The following is a 21,244-nucleotide window of genomic DNA, read 5'->3' on the forward strand; positions in this document are numbered from 1 at the left end:
ATATAATACTTATTAATTGTAATATCCTTATATTATTTTATATTTTTAAATATGATACCTACTTTATTTTATTTTAAAATTTATACATATATATATATATTAAAAAAGCTTATATTATAATTTTTCTTTTACTAGTAGTACTATTTTCTTCATTTTGATGTTTTACATTCCTTTCTTTGTAATTAATTATTTTGGCTACCAATATTGTGTCTGGTAAAAATTTTGTTTTTGAATTTTTTAAACACAAAAATGGAAATATTATTTTATTTTTGTTTTTTTATTTTAAAAAAATAAAAATATGTTTGGTAACTATTTTTGTATTTTGTTTTTAAAAACAAAAAATAATAAACATGTTTGATAACTTTTATTTTTATTTTTTGTTTAACAATATGAGGTGTTGATTTGAAGAAGAGAATAAAAAAATGAAAGGAAAAAATAGAAACTGTTTAAAAAAAAAATTTGAAAGTGAAAAATTTTTATCTTCAAAATTTAATAAATTTTAATTAAAATTTTAAAAATTAATAAATAAAAATAGAGTTATCAAACGCATTTTATGTTTAATTTTCAAATTTCTAATTAATTAAATAAAGAATTATTTTTTGAAGTGTTACCAAACAACCCCATTATGTTTTCACTATTATTTTTCTTCAGCTTTCCTCATCTATTAATTTGAACAAAAATCAAGTATTTTAATTAATCACGGCGAGTTACAAACTTGGTTAGTACATATTATTCTGTATACTCGCTCAATAATCATTGGTACATTCATCAAGGTTACCGCATTACCTAGTACGCACTAATTACTCTACATTTATCAATCGAATTACTCCTTAATACTTGGCACAATTACTTGGGTTACTTCATATGTACCGACTAAGATACTATCTGCATAGCAACCATATTACTTTGTATGTAACAACTGGGTTACACCATATGTATGCACCAACCATGTTACCTTTTAGGTGCCATTTGAGCTACTCTATATTGATCAATTGAGTTGCACTTTATGAATTGACTGGGTAACTATCTATGTACTAATTAAGTTACTCCATATTATCAACTAGGTTACCCCTCCATGTACCAATAAGGTTACTAATTGTGTTCTAATCATGTTAGTATTTGTGTACCAACTAAGTTACTCTATATGTACTAATTAGATTATTATTTATATTTTCTTTTTATATTTTCCAGGTAACCATATGTTTTTTTTATTATCATGAACTTCTGAAGTATTAAGCTATCTAAGAAACGTTACTTGTTTCTTTTATATGCCATTTCAAGCAAGAAAATTATATAAAAGGATTATTGATGGTTACTTATATTAGTTAGTATAATGCAAACCAAAAAGGGTTACCAATTTGTTTTATACAGTAATTTTAGTAAAATAAATAAATATATCGCAAACAAATGTTATTAGTTGTTTTCAACAAGAAAATTATATATAAATGTTATTGTTTGTTATTATTTTTAATAATTTATGCAAGGCAAACATGTATTGAGAGATAGTGGTTGGTTGTTTTTACGTTTTTTATATTATTAATTCCACAAAAATTATAATGAAAAATATTTACTTGCTATTATTTATATGCTATGTTTACTTGTTATTATTTATAAGTTGTTGAATATATATATATTTATATATATATGAAATAATCAAGAAACAATAGTCACAATTATTTAATGGCTTATCTTTTAATAATCTCATAGAATCAAAATGAAGAGTAAGGACGACATCGAATAGGACGGGTATACATATTCCACGACCTTCTTAGATCAGGTATTATCATACTCTAGTTTATTGGGTACCCATATGAAAACAAGAATTTAAATACTCTTCATGAATAATTTGTCATTTTAAGGTTTGAGTATGGTAGGTATATTCTATAACCTTACACTATACATATACGCTAAACCTTATTAGATCAGGTAGTAACCTATTCTAGCAGAAAGGGTCACCATATATATTAGTGAGAATTCAAATACTTTAGGAAAATATTTATCAAAATAGGAGCGGAAAGCGTATTAATGGCCTAGTTTATTTCATTTAAAAAAACAAATATATACAAGTATATATGATCCTATGATATATATATATATATATATTAATCTTAAGGTCGTTCTTTGTTAGAATGGAACACCAATATTTATAGGGGTGGATCTCTAACTTTCCATTAGAGAATGGGATACTTTCGATTTATGTTACAATTATATTTATTTGAATTAGAGCAAAAAGGAAACTAACGAATACCATATATAAATCGGTTTCCTATTCTGGTGGAGTTGACTAATCATCCTTAATTACCAAACCTAAATATGAGAGATCTTCTATATGTTTCAATAAGCCTTCAATATAGTACTTTAAAGCGCTAACTTTCCTACATGCAATGAAAAACGGGCATTCTCAGTCATAGACCCTTTATTACACCCGAGTACCTCTATCCACTAAGTTGGATTCTGCATTTTATATCAGTGTCATGATATGTGTCATTGGAGAAGGTAGTGCTCACTTTCAGTTTGAGCCCTGCTTGTATCCAGAACGCAAGCTACATTAAATGTTGTCATTTTGGTCCTGCCAGGACCATGTGTTCCTTATGTGTGCCTAAATCAATTAGATAGTCTATAATACCCGGTGTAATTAATTATTTTTTGGTTGCTACTTATCTAATGTGATGGTATGATTGAAATGCTACTTGAGAAAGTGGTATTATTCTAGACTAGTTTAGGAATTGTGCGGATCACATAGAAATTACACTACAAGAAAAAATGCTTTTAATAAGACCGAAAATGTATTATCAAAACATACCATAATACTTTTTGACGTGTTAAGACCGACTATGTTATCGTAGGTCAGGGTACTTTCCATAACACTTTATCATTGTTATACAGATGTGTTATTATACTGTCAACGATAACACACTTTCTATGTTATTTTAATAAATAGATAAGTGTTTAATCATATTATTTATAGTCGATTATATAACACATTTCAATACTTATAAATTTGTGTTATACAACACTTTAGTATAACAAATTTTTTGTGTTATACTACACTTTAGTATAACACATGTTTTGTGTTATATAATGAAGTTTGCATAACAAAATTCTTTACTTATAAAAAGTGTTATTGTAATAGATATTATAACACATTTTTCGTATTATTTTAATATTTAGATAAGTTTAAATTCTCATTATATATTAATTTATATAACACTAATTTATTCTATTATATTTTTATTTTTTATTTATATAATTAAAACTAGCTTTCTAATATATACTAGCATCATCAAATGAACTTGATTTTCAAATAACAAAAAGTAAAAACATTCAACATTGTATTAACAATCCACAAATTTGTTTAAAACATTCAACACTGTCACCAACAATAAAATTTTCTTTAAGTATTCAAGTAGTCTTAAATATTCAACATATTGAAAAGTTACTACTTTCAACACAAAATATTCTACAGCTGCCCAACACAAAGTCTTCAAAATTAAGTATCATTTTCTATTTCGCTTGTCACATCTGCAAAATAAACAAAGAAATGTTTTATTGTTATTATCTAGCATCACAAATTACTTCAAGAAAAATGCTATGGAAATTATTTCCAAGAGAGGACACCACATACAAAATAATGAATTCACAACTACACCAAAACAAACAAAGAAACCAAACACTAAATTATAAGACATTGGTTCTTTTTTGAGTATGAAAATGTACCTCTTGGAATAACTTTTTTAGAAGGCCATGCAACTGTGGAACCAACTGCTTCTTATATTGTAAGCATCACATTATTAGGACGAAATAAGTAAGATTCTGGTACAATATCAGCATCAACTCATACTTGCATAAATTTTGGTCCAAGAGGCTTTCCATGTACAGTTAACTTTGGATCACTAGAATCCCAACGACCTTCAGCAACAATTACATCTACCCAGTCAAGCAAGTAGCAAGCCTTCTTTGCTTCTGTAAAGTTATGTCTTTTTTCTAGTGCAATACTCTACCAAATTGATTTTAAAGACAATAGACTAATAAAATCTTAAAGAGTTTTTCACTGAAATATGCAATGTGCAAGAACTGAATATGCTAATGTTAACTTATACCCAGTTCAACTAATGCAATGCATTATTATTATGTCAACTAACTAATACATTACTAAATATGTTGGCATAGGAACTCAAACAAAAATAATATAATTACATTTGTTCCAAAAAAGTAAAGAATAGTCATAAATTGAGCATTCCACATCTAATATGCAGTATCTTTTCAACGAATTAGTATTATCAGCCAGCAAAGAACTAGATAAGCCTGCACAAAATGTAAGTAAGCCATCCTTAATTTGGCAACTAGAAAACTTTGGATTCCTCATCAGCAAAATCAACACAGAAATCAACATAAAATCAAGTTTAACAACCAAACTTATTTCAAACAGCAATGTCAATATTATCCACGATAATATCAAAAGTACATGTATTAAGAAGCAAAACACCAGTTAAAACTTGGAATACCAAGCACAATCATTTCTCGTCACACAAACATGGCCTTTTATAGAAATATATACTCTATGCACAAGATTAAAACACATTGAAACCTACAACACTTATTATTTTTATTTCAAGCTTTGAGATCTAAAATACTGATCTCAGGGTTAGTTCAAACTTGAGATCATTCCAAGATGGGTGTAAAAAATTTATATGCACACTCCATCTTGAGGGGAGTATTAAACACTGTAATTAATTAGTTACCTAAGTTAGTTAAATTTTATGTTTAGTGAGTTGTTATTTAACCAGCTATATAAGCTGGATTTATTCACCTTTGTACATAACACTTTTCATCGAAAGAATAACAAGAAAGTTTTCTCTCTTTTGTTTCTAATACTATGCCTCAAGTCCATGAAAGGCAGTCACGCCTGAGAATTTTGTTTTTTAAATTTGGTTATTAAAGGAAAGACAATTAAGATAACATTTATCTTCATCTTCAAGCAATGACTAGACTAATCTCAATTGAAAATCTCTAGGGTCTCTTACAATTAATATATTTCATGCCAATAGTAAATTCTTTGTTTCAAGCAGAACTAGTTATTTCACCAAAGATGTATGAAGATTCCAGGATATTATAATACAAAAAAATGAGAAGAACAAAAACCTACCCAGCGAGCATCTGGTATGAGGTGACCAAGTCGCCGAACAGAAACACGTTTAAAGGTTTTATAATTTTCAGAGACTTGATGTCCTTCATCTTTTAACTTCTTCAAAATCTTATTAATATTCTCTTTTCCTTGAGAAAACCTTTTTCAGTTTAGTTCCTTAACTATATGCAGAAAAATAAAAGCCATGCGTATAATAATTTTACCTCAACAACAGGAAAATAAACACATTTCAGCCGCACATTGACTTCAAGAATAATAGAAATTTCATTGTTGTAAAAGCAAGTTTTCCTTTTTGACATGATGAATAATTTCTTATAATAAAAAATAGAACAAAAAAAAAATGCTATTTTGACGTGGGAGTCAGTGCCAAAGACATACAAATACACGCAAATAATGATGAAGTATAAACCCATGAAACAACAAGCAAAGTGAGGAGTTGGTAATGTACATAACACACTTTAGTTATAATACTCAACATACTTCATATATGATAGAAAATCTAAAACTTCTACCAAATTAATTCTACTTAGATGGAATATATTACACCTAACCTATCATATATGTTCAGACTAAATACCTTTATTCACATATATCTCAATGAAGCATTCATTCAAACACCTCTAAGGCATTATTTAAAAGCTTAATAATATATACTTTAAAAAAGCAAGCAAGACCATCAAAAGCAGTCAAACAAAAAAACTTACAAACAAATCGATACAAACATTAATTAACACAAATACACTCTATATATATAAGTTTAGCCTACATACAAACATCCATTCTAATTCTAAAACTCACATTCATACAAGTATATGTTATAATGAAACCAATCAAACAAACAAACACAATTCAATTATAGGATAATCATAGACAAGTCTACATAAAATCGAACAACATTTTCCCTACACTAGCAACCAACCATATGCCAATATCAATTCAAACAACACACGAGTTTTCTTCCTTATCTCCGCAGCACACAAATTTCTTAGATCCTACTTCACTAAAACACACAAGTTCTCAACCTTCCATTACACCGCAGCGCACAGTAATAATCCCAGAACCTACTACACTATGGATGAATATTTAAGATATTCAAACTCCTCTAACATTTTCATAGTATTAAAATAAAAGTTAGAGGCATACCTCTTGCAAACTATTGCCAAAAAAGTTTCTTTGAAGTTCGTCTCAGCACATAAACACCTTTACAATGCAATAAGATATAATGAAAGTAAGTCAAATCCGAATTCAATGAGTAGTAAAATTGTGAGTCTACGCATAGAAGGTTGATAAAGCATTATTCAAATCATAAACTACGAGTTTTACTACCGAGAATAAAATAATTAGCATCAATCTATAATAATTAGCATCAATATGTAATAAACATAGAGTTTTACACATGCAGCTCCAAAAGTTCAAGAAACTAAACAAAAAGAAATGAACTTAGGCTCAAACAAATCAGCATACTCTGGAGTATTTTACACATGCAGTTCCCAAAGTTCAAGAAACTAAACAAAAAGAAATGAACTTAGAATCAAACAAAAAGAGGTTGTCTTTTCTGAGCAGCAAGCAAGACAACACTTCACTACACATTTCACTACATGACTGATGAGGCTATATTATCCCATATATATATATATTTTTCTTTCATTGCTATAGTTTAATCCCTCAAATGCTGCCAACTTTTTTCATTATGTACTTGTACTAATCATATTTCTTGGAAGTATTTTGCTATTTCATAATAGTTGGGTCATTACAAGCATAGAATAAACAGAGTAAATAAACACCCACAATGATACCCAATAGTAAACCCCAACTTCAAAAAATAACTAAAAATTGATAAAAAAAAATAAGAATTTAAGAAGGAAAACTAATGACGAGAACTTAGAAAATGGAGTTTTTCAGGGAAATCATTTGAACATATAAAAGGCCCAATTAACTAAAATCTCACAAATCAAACTAGTACTACATAAATTATGTTATAAGTTTATAGAATCACCAGCTGCCACAAATCTGAAGCTAGTAAAACCCATGATGTGAGGTGGATATCATTTAATGGAACCTGAAAAAATTCTAAACACAAAAATACCAAAATATAATGACAGAAAAATAATAAATATGATATTATCTCTGTACAGAACAACCCACTCATGAATGAGGTGTTTTGGAAAAGAAAATTTAAGAAAAAATATACTTAGCTTACCTTTTAAAGTTTTATCATTTTTAGCCCTTGATCTTTCTCTCTGTGAATCTCTAGCTCAATCGTCTTTACATATTTCAGTGCAAAGCTTTAAAGTAGCATATATCTAGATAGAGAAGATGAGGAATGCCAATTTTGGGGAGAGAAGAGAAACAAAGGCTATGATGGAGATGGAGGTGGAGGTGGAGGTGGAGTTGTGTGATGGAGAAGCTATCAGACAAAGTGATTTTGGTGAGAGAAAGAAAAATGGGATATGGGTGAAAAGTATAACACATTTTTTTCAATTGCCGCATAAAAATTTTAGTCCTGCCTTTCATTTTCACAAATCCATTTTTACCACTTTTTAATATGACTTATTATAATACTTTTTTAAAAAACTTAAATTCACAAGTTGTGGAAAGGAGAATTTGTTGTAGTGCAATAAAACAAAACAAGTGTTTATATCACAAACTAGAGAAAAAGACTTGCAAAAACCATATGCAAAGATCTAAGACTTTGATTATTGTTCTTATACTGCCAAGCCCAATGCATAACTATCCTGGCAATGTAATCATAGGGACAATAACATATTTGAATTCTAGAATACCTTTAAAAACTATTTGTAATTAATCTTCATGAACAAAAAGAAAAAAATTTAGAGAAATATAATGAAACAAATAAATGATTATGCATGACGAAACAAGAAACAAAACACAAAAAATCCACATAACAGAGCATATATCTTTTCATTTTCAAGTAATTGAACATTTGAACTAGACATTATATTCAATAATTTAACAATGTTCGACTAATAAACGAAAGGAATGAACGTGTACCTTCTTTACTCATATATTCAACATAGTTCTCCCCAAAATGTCACAACCATCAAAGCCTCCTTCAGCTTTGCCTTCTACTCATAATACCATAAGCAAACAGCTACTAAGGATTGGCCATTGTGATAGTTTATTTGTTAAAGATTCAAGGTTATTGATCCTCTAGCTTTTGATTGGCCACAGTGTTCCATTGTTTTTAAGAAATCAAGGGCTCGACACCACAAATATAATCAACATATAGAATCTAATTGATATTATAGCTCACATAAGAATTGCAATTATTATATTTGACACGCCTAAATTAATACAGTCCATAATCACGGTTTAACATGCCTATATATGGGTGTATAGTACTAGTGTCAAACACATGTACTCACCTTTGATTTCTCACAGAAAACAGGATATGAAGCTCTCATGTCTCCTCAACTAACACATCTGGTGCCACTGGTTCTTCAGTGCAAATAGTTGTAGTAATGGAAGACATAAAAACTAATTTCTTCAAAGGAAGAATTTTTGACCATGACCTTAGAACATTAAGTATTCTTCTCAATGTATGGAACAATCAATTTTATATGAAATAAAGATAAAATACTTAAGTTTCCAAAGAAAAAACTATAAGCTACGACATTGAAACACACGAGAATAAAATGAGATATGAAAGTGTATCATTGCCAAAGTAGAACATACTGCAAATGAGAAACAGATTAAAAGATTGATAAATATATTAAATCATTATATGAAAGTTAAAGATATGAAAAAAATAAATATTATTAATGTGAGGTCACTATGCCAGAGAAGTAGAAAATGACTTTGGTCACGATTATAGATGCTTTGAAGTATATATAACCAAGTCGTGAAAATAGGCTATCTACTAACAACACAATAGTGATCCTATATCCCAGCACTCTAACAAACCCACAAACAAAATAGATTGTAGGAGAAAACACAGAGGAAATTCACTCAAATAAAAATTTAGTCTCATTAACAATAACAAACCTTTACATATCCAAAATAGTTCTTTACTTCTGTTAGATCACCAACATAATAAGAATGAGGATGTTTTTATCCACCATATGGTATTACCAAAACTTGCTTCAATGTGCACTAATAAAAGTAAAAGTAATTAAACTTTATTTATATAGAAAGGAGTAAAGTGATAAGAGAAAAACTATACCCCTATTTTTGTTTTCAAGTTCCGTATCATAAATGCAAACCCGGCTGTAAAATAGGCAAAGCGATAGTCATCAACAAAGTTATTCTTATAGCAAACAAAATCAGCTTTTGTCCTCACCATGTTCACTGAACGACATAAGAGAATATTACAAGAACAAGAAACATAGCAGCTCCATACTCAAAATCAATAGAGAAATCTGAAGAAGAAAAAAAAAACCAAGAGAAGAAAAACAAGTGAAACAAAACCCAACCTTTCAAAATAAAAAAACAAGAAAAAATATATCACCTTGAAAATATTTGGGCATACACTAAATGATTTACCATTCATCATTTTAGCCAGCATAAATATTAATCACCAGAGTAATTTAGTTATCAACATAAACCTTTTTTGTTATATATCATTTACTTTAACTTTTTGTTACAATAACTCGCCAACATTGGATTACATTCCAACAAAGCAAAAAAAATATTATGGGCCACATAAAAAGAACCCAGTAAAACAAGAGTATATATATCCATATAATAGAAAGAGAGAAATCAAAATGGCACAAAGAATTCTTCCCCAGATTTTGTTTGTGCTATCAACCAAAAATCATACGAAAAATGCCCAAAAAAATACAATGTTAAAAAAGTAAAGAGGAACTCATGACAAACCTAATAAAAAATGCAAATAAACTTTTTTAGATCTAATAAACAGTATTCATACATTTTAAACTTAGAATAAACTCATAGAGCTTTATTCATTAAACCAAACACGAAAGAAAACTTACCTTGCCCTATACTCTTTATTAGAGAGAGATAATGAAACTTACAAAGAGAAGACCAAGACTTTTCCAAAAAATTAAAAGCAGATTTCTAAAACCCTCACCTCATCTATTACAATTATGACCAAAAAGTGAATGTAAGAGAGAGGTGGGAGAATTGTTGTCGGACAAAGATGGAGCAATGGGATAGAGAATGATTTGGCGGAACAAAAGAAAAAGGAGAGAGAGAGAAATTTCGGATATTTGTTTCACCACTCCCATTTCAATTTTTCATTTACCCGCTTACTAAATTTTTGGCCTCGCCCTTAATACATTTATCTGCTTTTTTTTTTTTTGGCTGAACACTTTAACTTATTATAATACTTTTTAAATACTCTTATAATCATGTATTATGGAATATGACATTTGGTGTAGTGAATGTTTCCATTTGACAATGCACATGTTTCAGATGGAAAATAAAATTTTCAAATAAGTAACAAATCATCCTATTTGTCAACCTTCTTCTCAAGAATTAAAACATTCTCTAAAAATGACATGGTCATCTGAAAACCTCACTTGTCACAATACACCTTCCCTAATTTCTACATTAAATATAACAGTTAAAAATGGTGGAAAAGAAAGCATATAATACACAAAAACAGAATATTGAATGTAGGAATATTGAAACAGATAGATACCATTACAAACTCAACAAAGGCAATACGAGTAGAATTATGATAGTCCCCAAGCAGCCTTGGGAGATAAACCTACATTAGAATATATGTTTATAAATGCATCCCCTCACAAATGGTATCAAGGATTTTAGAATTATAAAAGAAAGAGAAAGTGTTGGAAAAAGCCCTAACCTCTCCACAGACTGATTCAAAAAAGAGTTTAACATCAGCTTGAGCAACCTACACAAGACAAACCCAATAAATGTGCAAGAAGTTCCACAGATAATTGCTATGGGTCATTTTCAACTACAGACTACAAGAAAATCACATTTTTGTCAATATTTGAACAATAAATGGTTCGTTCACACATCTCACGTTCATCGTCAGTCTGTAATGAAAAACAGTACTCAATTGATAGATTATAAAATGGAAATGACTGATGCATTCCAGAGTTAAAAAAAAAAGGCAATAGTCATAACAATAATGCTCTATACCCTTGGCAAAAATGTTGGGTTAACTGGTGCAATAGCTGTCTTAGAGGGCAGTACTCTAACAGGGTAAAATCCAAGCATTGTCCCTGTGAGACTCAAAGCAGCCCTTGCGCCTTCTGTTAATCAGATATAAAACTGAAATTGATCAAAATGTCCTAGCATTCATAACCAATCTAAAGACCCTTTCACAATGACAGTATAGTAATGATGTTATAAGGTCAAAATTACCTTCATCAGTGAATTCAATGAAGGAAAAATGAAGTACTGAGTTTGGATCACCACAAATTCGGCAATCAACAACCTTCACAATGGAAATAAAAGCATATAAGAAAAATTGTTCCAAATCCAAATTAAAATCGCACTGTCACAGAGCTTCTACTATGACATTCATCATTTTTTTCAGCAATTAAAGGGGAAAGAACAATCAGAGAGTAATAGAAACAATGAAAACACAGAATTGTAAACAGTTCAGATATCATAAGATTAGAGCAACTACCTGTCCACAAGTGACACAAAGAGCTGCAAGCTGTTCTTCAGTGACCTATGTCCCAGTTAGCAATGACCCCGCGACTAAAACTCAACTCTCCCTCTTCACCATTTATAGGAGCTCTACCCACAACTGAACAACTGGAGACTGCTTCCATCTCCGTCTCTGTTTCCACTTTCGCAATCTGGTTGGGAGAGAATGAGCCCTAAACGCTGCCCCTACCACCATTCCCAGCAGAAAACAGAAGATCGTGCCTCCTAGCAATATATCTCAAAGTACTAGCATAATCAAACCAGTCCTCATCCCCCGTCATCAAGTCCCCTAACCTCAAAACCCCTTTTGGGGACCCAAAAGAGTCTCGGTTGGCTTGTTCTGCGGGTAACCGGAACCGACAAACTGGGCAAAAGTTATGGTGAGTGAGCCAGGGAAGAATGCAGTCGGGATGGTAGAGATGCTTACAGGGAAGCTGCTTGGCCTCAATGCCAAGCTCAAACTGGTCCTTGCCGACGGCGCAGAGCATAAAAGGGTCATCGTTCAGAAGGGACTGGTCGATTCTAATGGTGGGTATTGCGTAAATGGAAGATTTCGATGCAGGGAGAGGCGTAGATGGGTGCGAACAAGAAAACAGGGGAGTTATAGGCGGGCTAGGAAAAAAGGTATTAGCTTGGGAAAAAATATAACTTTTACAAGATTACCGCCATTTTTTTTTCTTTTACCACATATATGCATGTCATAATATTTTTTCAATAGTATTATATTCTTATGTTATGATAAGGGGTATTTGGTGTAGTGTTAGATTAAATTTAGTTTTTGTTAGGTGTAGAACTTACCATATCTCTTGTAAGAAGTTTAGTGAACAGATCCGCTAAGTTCTCACTTTTCTTGACATAAGAGATTGACATTATTCCCTCTTGAATCAAATGTCTCACATAGTCATATCTTAGACTTATATGTTTAGACTTCCCATTATACACTCAGTTATAAGCTCTAGCCAAAGTGGCTTCATTATCATAATGTATCAAGATCGTCGATACATCAAGCTCAGTTAATTGTATATCCTACATAAGATATCTTAGCCACTCTAGCTCTTGGCCATAAAACTATAAACTCAGACTCCATGGTTGAGTGAGAAATACAAGTTTGCTTACTAGAACCCTAAGAAATGGTACCCCCACCAAGGGTAAACACCCAATCGGTAGTCGAGAGACTGTCTCCCACACGCGATATCCAACTTGCATCGAAATCTCCTTCAAGTATTATGGAGAATTTCAGTAATGGGGGCTAAGTTCTTTGGTTCTCTTAAGATACCCAAGAATCAATTGTCTCACATACTCATGTCTTAGACTTATGTGTCAAGAATTCCCATAATACACACTATTTTGTGTTCTAACAAGAGTAGTTTGACAATTACAATGACCGAGACCGTCTAGAATACATCCGTCGTAAAGGGGATGTCCAATATGAGAACCCTAAGCCACTCGACCTCTTTTTTGGTTGCTGTTAGAGCTATAAACTCTGCTTCCATGGTTGAGTGTGATATACAAGTTTGTTTCTTGGAACCCCAAGAAATAGCACATCTTCCAGGAGTAAACACCCTATTGATGGTGGAGAGATTGTCTCCCACTCTCGATATCCAACTAGTGTTAGAAGATCCTTCAAGTATCCTAGGAAAATTTGAATAGTGGAGGCTATATTCTTTGGTACACTTAAGGTATCCTAGAATCCTTTCAATAGCTTTCCAATGCTTGATACTTGGGTTGCTTGTAAACCTACTAAGTTTACTAACCGCACATGCAATGTCCACTCTAGTACAATGAGTGACGTACATTAGGCTCCCTATTGCACTTGCATATTCCAATTGAGCTACCACTCTTCCTTCATTATTTTCAAGATTCATGTTTGAATCAAATGGTGTATTTTTCTCTTTGATTTTGAGATGACTAAATTTGTTAATCACTTTCTTGGCATAGTGGGCTTGACTTAAAATAAAACCCACATTATTTCGTCTAACTTTAATACCTAGAATGGTATCGACCTCTCCTAGGTCCTTCATCATAAAGTTAGATAATATAAAACTCTTTGTTTCTATTATTCATCTCATGTCATTATTCAAAGTGAAAATAACATCTACATAATGACACACTAGTATAACATAGTCTTCACAAGTCTTAGCATATAAGCACTTGTTCGCATTGTTGTGTCTAAATCCATCTGAACCAATGACTTTATCAAACTTCTCATGCTATTGTTTTGATGCTTGCTTCAAACCATATAATGATTTAAAAATTCTACATATTTTATGTTCATTTCCTTGAAGAAAAAAATCTTCTGGTTGTCTATATAGACATCCTCCTCAAGATCTCCATTTAGGAACCCCGTTTTGACATTCATTTGATTAACATTATGGTTATATATAGATGATAAGACAAATAACAATATAATGGTTATACTGGTCCCTCATTTTGTTTGAATCACTTGGCTTCTAATCTAGCCTTAAAGGTTTGTATGGTGCCATCAGTATGATATTTCTTTTTTTTTTGTTTTTTCTAAATACCCATTTTCACCCAATTGGTTTAGACCCTTGTGGAATGTTAAAAAATTACCAAGTGTGGTTAAACATAATTGATTTCATTTCATCATGTATTTCCTCCTTCCAAAAAGCGGAGTCTCTTGAGGACACAACTTCTTTGAAAGTTTTGGGATCATCTTCGATTGGAAGAACTATTGGAAATTTCCAAGTGACTTCTTCAAGGTTTCCCTATACTAGATAAAATGTCTCCACTTGAGAACATTCCTCATTTGATCTCAACTCTTTAAACCTTTGGCTTCTTCTAGGCAATGCAGGTTGCTTATCAACCTTTGTAAAGGTCTCCTTTAGAGATTTTTTAATTTTAATAGGTTCTTTTGAGTTATTTTGATCACATATCATTTTCTCAAAGAACTCGACGTCTCTAATTCAATTATTCCATTAGACTACAAGTCTAATAATCTATATGCTTTTCTATTCAAGGCATATCCAACAAAACACATCTTATAGCCCTACGACCCAACTTGATCCTTTAAGGATTCGTGCTATTATAGTAAGCAAGGTCCCTCCACACTTTAAGATAACAAATATTGGAAAATGGAGGTAGAATAATAATATCATTGAGATCAAGAAATCATGTCTAGGGTTTTGAAGTAACCCTTAACATAGAAATAAAATACTATTTATCCTTAAACATAATGACAATCGTAATTCAAAATAATAGAGAATAATAGAGTATAAAAAGAAGAAAAACTAGAATGTTGAATCTAGATGATGAACAATTCTCATTCTCTGCAAGTCTCTCACCGAGTTTAAGTCTCCAAAAAATGTGATAAAAGTCCTCCTAGAAATCCCCTTCAAACCCCTTTTTATATCCCCTTTAATTAAATTTAAAAATTAAAATTAAAGGTTGAGAAAAACATCGCAGGCCACTGCCATAAATGTGTAGCGCCTTGACCATGGCTTCATAATTTCAAAACCGCAGGCTCAGGCCGCAACCTTCTATATCCTTTGCTGTGGCTATAAAGATGGAAACTCCTTAGGCCGCATCCTATAATGTGTCCTCCGCGACCTCACAACATTTTTTTGTTTTCTTCAATTCTTAGACCGCTGCCTAAATTCCTCCTGCTCAAGGCTCAGGTTGAGGGAGTTCTAAAACACTTCAAACTTCTTTCTAAACTTCATTTTCTTGAGTCTTCTTGTCTCCCATCAATATCTGCCACAAATTGCACAAAATTTATAAACCAACTCTCATAAAATATATTGTGGCCTAAAAATCAAAGACTCATAAAACAAAGTTAAAAATACATAAAACACTAAGAATCAACAATATATAAGTGAGAAAGAACCAAAAATATCTAATCCAAAATGTCGTTATCAAATTCCCCTATACTTAGACTTTGCTAGTCCCTTTAGCAAAAATAAATAATAAAAACTAAATACATAAGCAATGATTTTGTTCAAAGTGATGATTGTCTCAAAAATTGCACAAACAAATAATTCTTAGGAAAAATTTGAATTCCACATACTTTAGAATTTCAACTCAATGTACACTTACCACTTAAACTCGATCTTTTATATATATATATATATATGCACAATCAACTTGACCAACTCACATGCAACCAAATCAAGTTATACATGCCATGATTGAATCAACAACGTCTCTTGTACAAATGTTTAAATGAAAAGCATCCACTTCATAGACACTATTCTATAACTCTCCTCTAATATAAGCATGCATAATCAAGAATGAAAATATTTTTTTAAGCTTGTAATGTAAGACTAAAGTTAGAGGTAGATGAGAAATATACAATTAGGCTCAAGTCACACCATAACATAAAATTTTTCTTCTACTTTAGACCCTTAGATATTTATTCCGAGAAATCCCAAACACAAATTCTTCATTACCTTTATTGCTTTGATATTTTTATTTCCCCCACACTTGTATTTTTGTAAGATTTTTTTTTTCTTTTTTCAATACTTTTTTTCTTAATTTTTTGCAAGTCACTATTGAACTTCATTTTGGAGAAAATAGAAATCATATACATTTCACCCACAACCCTATTTAACTCCCCAAAAAATGTTTCACCCTCACTAAAATCCATCCCCATAATACAAGTATGCAAATATGTCTATGGTGCAAGGTTTTAGAAAAGGGTAATAACAATTTCAAAGTATTGCATAAGGTATAAATATTAGGTTAATAAGGAGAAAAATAATATTCATTATAGCTCAAAATGAGAAACTAGGGATTAAAACATTAAAGTAGGCTTGAAAAACTCAATCGATCCTATGAAATTGCCTAAATCACTTCCCTCATCATGTGCACTTATAATTTAGCCTCAAGTAATTAATCAATGATTTCTATAGTGGTCGAGACTATATCTGTAATAGCATGCATAAATCACTCCAAGTACTAGCGCAAAGGTAAATCCAATTGTGTTCATCATTTGAAATATCTATGTTCAAGATTAAGTAGCAATTGAAACAAGAGTTAAGCACACAATTCATGTAGAACTCATCAATTTCCTAGAATTATTTCCATCACAATCGAAATTTTTTATCATCGACACATTACTTTCAACTTAACCATGCTTATCACAAAAAAAAAGAAGAAAAACTAAAAAAAAAGGCTAAATATAACACAAACAAAAATAACAAATAAAAAATAAACAGGCAGTTTTCCCTTCCCCCATACTAAAATATTACATTGTCCTCAATAAAAGTTATTAAAAAGATAAGGAAAAGAAACTCCCTCAGTTGTAGCAATCCTCACTCATCAAGCATATCCGCCTGATTGCCATCACCATCACCATCACCCTCATCTTCATTAGTTTGCATCATCGACATTGGCGGTGGATATGGTTGTATCCAAGTTGGTGCATGAGGTTGTGCATGAGAAGACGAGCTCGCCCAGGGGTATCATTTGATTTGAAGCAAACAATATTAGCTCTATCCAGCATATGCATAGGTTGCAACAATGCCTCTAATGAATCCAATTTAACTACTGCTTTAGCGCACATTGCATTGATCAAATGGGGATGGTAGAAACCTTTTTCATGTTCCTGATGCTACTTAGAATGGAAAACTGAGTTATGCGCCCCACATCAATTGTTTTACCGTTCTTGATGGCATAAAGGAGAATCGCAGTTTCCATGTCAACTTCGTTAAAGTGTTTTGTTGGAAGCAATTTTTCTCCAATGAACTTATGCAAATATTTTTCTATTACACCCATGGCTTCTTGTTTAAATTCCTTAGGTTCACTGGAATCGCTCCTAATCCATTGAGTGTTTGGTTGACAAAGGAATTGAATGATCTCATCATGATTTGGATTCTCCTCCATTTGACTATATTCATCTTCAATAATGTCGGGGAGCCCATAAAATTGATTATTTCAGATCTTGAAAAATTCACATCAACCCCTCTAACCTTAACCTTGGAGGAAACATGAGAAACTCCATCAAGTTGTGAACATAATTTTTGTCAATTTCTCTTCTCAATTTGACCAACAATTTTTGGATAAGCATGATGAATATCTAAATCAAATACTCTTTCCTCTACCATCTTCTTTTGCTTGGTGACGACCTCTTGGTAACGCTTAAAGGATTCTTCCGAAGCAAACATTGTTGTATCATATTGAGTCCCGGAAGAGGATCGGTCTTGGGCATTCTTTCTACTTCTCTTAGGTGCTATAATTCCACTTCACAATTTCACTAATAAAATCAACACAAATCACCTAGTCTTTGTTTTACTTCACCAATACCCAAATAAATTCCTTGCACTAAGAAAATTGTTTAACTATCACCAAGAAAATTTCCAACCAAGTAGCCAACAACAATCACTCAAAAATCACCAACGAAATCCACCAATTCCTCAATTACTCTTCTCTTTGTCTTTTTATGAAACACTTGGTATGCATAAGAAAAACCAAGGTTTGAAAAAGTAATTTGCATCCACAATCTCCCCAAAAGAAAAATAAACATTAACAAATCTTCAATTTAACCTCAATGATAAAAAATTATAACAATACTCCACCAAAAATTCATGAAATCCAACATTCCCAATTCTAACTCATATGCTCTTCAACAACCCAAAAATCACACGATGCAATTCAAAAACTTACTTGGTGTAGACAATGTAGGTTCACCAAAGCTTGAAACTTCTTAAAATTATTGAAAGAACCACACTCACCAATTTTTTAGATTTTGGGGTTTTAGGGTTGAAATGTGATTAATGAGGGTTTGCTATTGGTTTTTGAGGTGAATAGGAAGTGTAGATGGATGAGGATTCAAGTTTATAGTGGATTTGGTGGAAAAATTGGAAGATTAAAGAGGAGATGATTGAAATTGGTAGGAGAAGATGAGAGAATAGAGAGTTTTTGGGTGGAGTGTTGAAAAAATGATTGAGGAAAGCTTTTAAAAAATATTGCCCAAATATTTTTTTCTCGAGCCTAGGCTGCGGCCTGGGGCCTTTTTTGCGACATTGGATTGTGGCCTAGGATAAGGCTCGCCACAGCCTGGACACCTGGAGAATGAAGCTTTGGGGCTTGAATTGGGAGTTGCGGCTTGGGCTATGTAGGATGCGGTCTTGGCTCTCTGACTTGGAGGTTGTGGCCTACATACAAGCTCGTTCCAGACATGGTATGGACCCCTTTTTTTTACACTTTTTTCAAAGTTCAAAATTACATAAAAAGTAAAATCTAAATTCAAAAGTAATAAATGCAAAAAAATAAAATAAAGGAAAATGTCCAAAATAAAATTGAAATATAATACTTAAAATTGCTAAGTTTAATGTCCATAGTTCGACTTTAAATCATTCATTCTTCCACGTACTCCATGTTGAAGAGTTGAATCTCCTAAACTTGTTTCTCTTTGAATGTCTCATAATAAGGCTTTAATCTCTAACCCATTGTTGGACTTGAAATCTCTACTACTCTATAAGGAAATATTGTTGTAACAATATAACAATAAAATGCCACAACCATCGCGATCTTAATTTCCCCAGAAAGAATTGGAGAAAAGAGTAATATAGTAATACATCCTGACCCACCTCAAAACTATTTCAAAGAATTTTCTTTCATGAAATGGTATGGTTTTCTCCTTGTAAATCTTTGAGCTCTCATAAGCATTATTTTGAATTTTTTCAAGCTCTTGCAATTAGAGCATTCGTGGTTTCCCTGTAGTGTCCATCTCCATATTGCATTGCCTGAAAATCCACCAAGCTTTAAGTTCAAGCTCCACAGGTAAATGATAAGGCTTCCCATACACCAAAAAATATGGAGTCATACCTATAGGTGTTTGAAAAGCTGTTTGGTATGCCCATAATGCATCATCAATTCTTGTACTCCAATCCATTCGAGTTGGATTTATAGTCTTTCAAGGATTAATTTTACTTCTCGATTAGACACCTCTGCTTGTCTATTGGCTTATGGATATTAAGCAGTAATCACCTTATGAGTCATGTTATAACGTCAGAATAAAGCTTCAATGGACTTACTACAAAAATGTGTACCTCTATCACTAATCATTGCCTTTGAGGTGCCAAATCTCACACAAAATATGATCAAATGAAATCAATCACCGTCTTTGAATTATCCACCTTGGTTGCCTTAGCTTCAACACACTTGGACACATAATCCACCGCCAAGAGAATATATTCATTACCAAATGAAGACAAAAATGGGTCCATAAAATCCATACCTATAAATAAAAAATTTTGATAACAAGAATGGGGGATTGGGGCATTTAACTTTTAGTGGTCATACTACCAACTCTTTGAGAGCGATCACAAGATTTGCAAAAGAAATACGAATCATTGAAGATTGTAGGCCAATAGAAACTTCTTTCAAGTACTTTTTTGGGCTATTCTCTTTGCTCCAAAATGCCCACAACAAGCATAAGAATGAGAGAAGGTGAAAATAGAATGAAATTATGATTCAGGAACACACCATCTAATAACTTGATTGGCACAATGCTTCTATAGATAAGGTTCATCCCATATGTAGTACTTAGGACCATGCTTAATCTTGTTCGGTTGTGTTTGTGTGAGATCTCCTAGTAGCTGCTTGGTGGCTAGAAAATTTACAATATCCGCAAACAAAGGAATTTCATCCTTCATGGTTAAGAGTTGTTTGTTGAGAAAATTTTCATACAATAGTAAATGATCTTCATCGCAAATAAGTCGGCTTAAGTGATCTCCTAGCAGATTCTCTGAACCCCTTTTATCTTTAATTCCTAAATTAGACTCTTGGAGGAGTAGAGTCCATCTAATAAGCTGAGGTTTTGCATCCATGAAAACTTCAATGATGTTCTCAATATAATAAAAAATGATACTAACCATGCACCTTTGGAATGCAGCGAGAGCATTACATAATCCAAAATGCATTTGACAGAAAGCAAATGTGCCAAATGGACATGTAAATGTAGTATTCTCTTGATCCCCTAAAGTAATAAAAATCTGGTTATACCCATAATAACCATCAAGAAAACAATAATAAGAATGTCCCGCTAGCCTCTCAAGCATTTGATATATGAATGGGAGAGGAGAGTGATCCTTCCAAGTCATTGAATTCATCTTTCAATAGTCAACGCATACTCGCCAACTAGTTTGAACTCGAGTGGGTACTAACTCATTCTCAACATTCTTCACCACCGTGATTCCAGATTTCTTCTGTACCACTTGAACTAGACTTACCCATTTACTACCCGAGATATGGTAAATCACACCAACACTAAGGAGCTTAAGGACCTTCTTTTTCGCAACCTCAATCATAGGAGGTTTCAACATCCGTTGAGTTTCTCTTGTAGGATTTGATCCATCTTCAAGAAGAATACAATGAATGCACATGGTAGGGCTTATTCCCTTGATATCCGCTATTGTCCAACCAATGGCTATTTTGTACACCCAAAGTATTCTGATCCATCATTGTTCTTGCACTTGGTTGAGATTCTTAGTAATAATCACCATAAGTGTTTTATTCTCTCCTAAGTAC

General features: G+C 32.0%; 1 protein-coding gene across 1 annotated transcript; it reads right to left on the minus strand.

Moving 5' to 3' along the window:
- Nucleotides 1-10,643: 10,643 nt before the first annotated feature.
- On the minus strand, nt 10,644-12,625 carry LOC133814661 (polyadenylate-binding protein-interacting protein 11-like). The gene is made up of 7 exons (XM_062247593.1): nt 12,554-12,625; nt 11,465-11,537; nt 11,240-11,352; nt 11,074-11,133; nt 10,938-10,985; nt 10,770-10,838; nt 10,644-10,673 (listed from the first exon to the last, which is right to left on the minus strand). Exons 1-7 carry the CDS (start codon nt 12,623-12,625, stop codon nt 10,644-10,646), a joined length of 465 nt encoding a protein of 154 aa, XP_062103577.1.
- Between the last annotated feature and the right edge of the window lie 8,619 nt (nt 12,626-21,244).

Source organism: Humulus lupulus, chromosome 2 (genome assembly GCF_963169125.1).
Source record: "Humulus lupulus chromosome 2, drHumLupu1.1, whole genome shotgun sequence".
Taxonomy (NCBI): domain Eukaryota; kingdom Viridiplantae; phylum Streptophyta; class Magnoliopsida; order Rosales; family Cannabaceae; genus Humulus; species Humulus lupulus.